This window comes from Loa loa (genome assembly GCF_000183805.2).
Source record: "Loa loa unplaced genomic scaffold supercont3.289, whole genome shotgun sequence".
NCBI lineage: Eukaryota > Metazoa > Nematoda > Chromadorea > Rhabditida > Onchocercidae > Loa > Loa loa.
In genome coordinates this window covers 6,781-8,583 of record NW_018108469.1, presented here as the reverse complement: position 1 = coordinate 8,583, position 1,803 = coordinate 6,781, and the positions used below count along the sequence as shown (strand labels likewise).

Here is a 1,803-nt window from a genome sequence, read left to right as displayed (position 1 = left end):
CATGAAATGCAAAAGAAGAAAAAGAAATCTTAATAATTCTCAACCATATATCACCGTTCCTCAATACTTCCTGACCTTTAACCTGTAGTCTTCCTTTCCTTCAAGCTGAGATGCATTATGCTAATGAATCTCTCATAAAGTTTCATTTTCTAATCATATCAATTTCTCTTTCATGTTCACTATCATCAAATCATACGCATTATATTCAATTTATTTCAAATTATGCAAAAGTAATAAATGTGTTAAAAAATTTCCAAAATGTTCGAATTTATTGGCAATTTTTAAAAAAATATTTTTTGAAATTTGTCAAAATTTATAAAATGCAATATTTTTTTTCAAAAATAAGGATGAATAGTTAATTTGTACAGTAATTTAGATACCAATAAAATCACTATTACACATCCAAATGAAAAATCTTTTTAATTAATTAAATGTTTTCAATTAATATAAAAAATTAATACTTTGCTAATTAAATGATTAAATGATTGAATGATAAATGATAAATTTTCCTGTATTATTATATATAGATGTAAGTAATATGATAAGATTTAGATGAAAAAATTTAAAAACTCAATGAAACTATTTGATTAAATCAACAATAATAATAGGAAAAAAAAATCATTTCTAGAATAATAAGATCAAAACTAAAGGTTAGCTGAAAAAAAAAAACCTGAAATAAGATGATCGATTAAAAAATATTGATACTATTTAAAAATTCATAAGTTTGATCTTCTAACTATGATATATTACCATAAAAGTATTAAACAAACATTTTCCTTAATGACCGATCCTTCTTACTACTCTCAATGACCGGTAATGATATTAGCAAGATATTATTCCAATATTCAAAATTTTTTTTCCTTTTACTTTTCCCCCTCCATCATCCTTTTTCCATTATTTAACAATAATAAGAAAAAGAAAAAAGGAATGCGCATTTAAAAGACAAATGCGCACATATATTTAAATAGTATTATTTCAAATAAAAAATACAGTAATTAAATTTACCTGACGTTCACGACTGGTTAATTTTTCTAAAAAATGACGCAAAAATAAGGCTGGATCCTCAACGATACATGACCATACAATCTTTTTCACCATATCACTAACTGAAATTTAAAAAAAAAAAAAAAAGAAAAAGTAATTATGAGAAAAATAAAAATTTGCATTTGAAAAATCATACATAACTTTTATATAAATCAATTTTCATTGTAAATTATTTGTTAATTTTTACATGAAATCATAATTGTTTATCATTTATCTGATAATAGCTATAAGTTAAGTGGCAAAAGTATATTTTAGAGAAATTAAAAATTAATAAAATTACCAGATTTCCCGGAATTTTCCAATTGTACATCATCGAGCATTTCGATAATCATTGGTACAACTGAAAGTAATGATGATGGAAAGAATGGTTGCGCAACTGGCATTTGTTGTCGTGAAGAAGTTGGATGTACATCACATTCTAAAAATTATTATTTAAATTTTAATCTAAAAAAAAAATAGAAAAGAAACTGAAAATAGAGCAAATAAAAAAAAGGAAATAAAAATTTATAAATGTAAATGAAAAATTAAATTAAATAAATGCGAAATATTTTTGTAATAAAAATTTTATATATAATTTATATATAATTATATATTTATATATAATTATATATAATATAAATTTTATATAATTTAATCAATGAAATTCATGGAAATTTGTTAAATAATTAATAGTTTTTAGATTTTTTAAACTTTTTTTCAAAAAAGAAAAGAATAAATGAAATGCTCAAAGAAACACTTCGTCAGTATTATCAGTTATTG

The 1,803-nt window shown here is 21.7% G+C and overlaps 1 protein-coding gene across 1 annotated transcript in view; it reads right to left on the bottom strand.

The window, feature by feature from the left end:
- The window catches only part of LOAG_18392 (hypothetical protein), a gene marked incomplete at both ends in the record, with an annotated part of 11,562 nt that overhangs the window by 4,008 nt on the left and 5,751 nt on the right, over window positions 1-1,803 (bottom strand). The window contains 2 exons of the mRNA XM_020451052.1: window positions 1,006-1,106; window positions 1,325-1,462. Coding sequence (XP_020305195.1) covers window positions 1,006-1,106; window positions 1,325-1,462 — 239 coding nt within the window. The remainder of the gene's footprint in view (window positions 1-1,005; window positions 1,107-1,324; window positions 1,463-1,803) is intronic.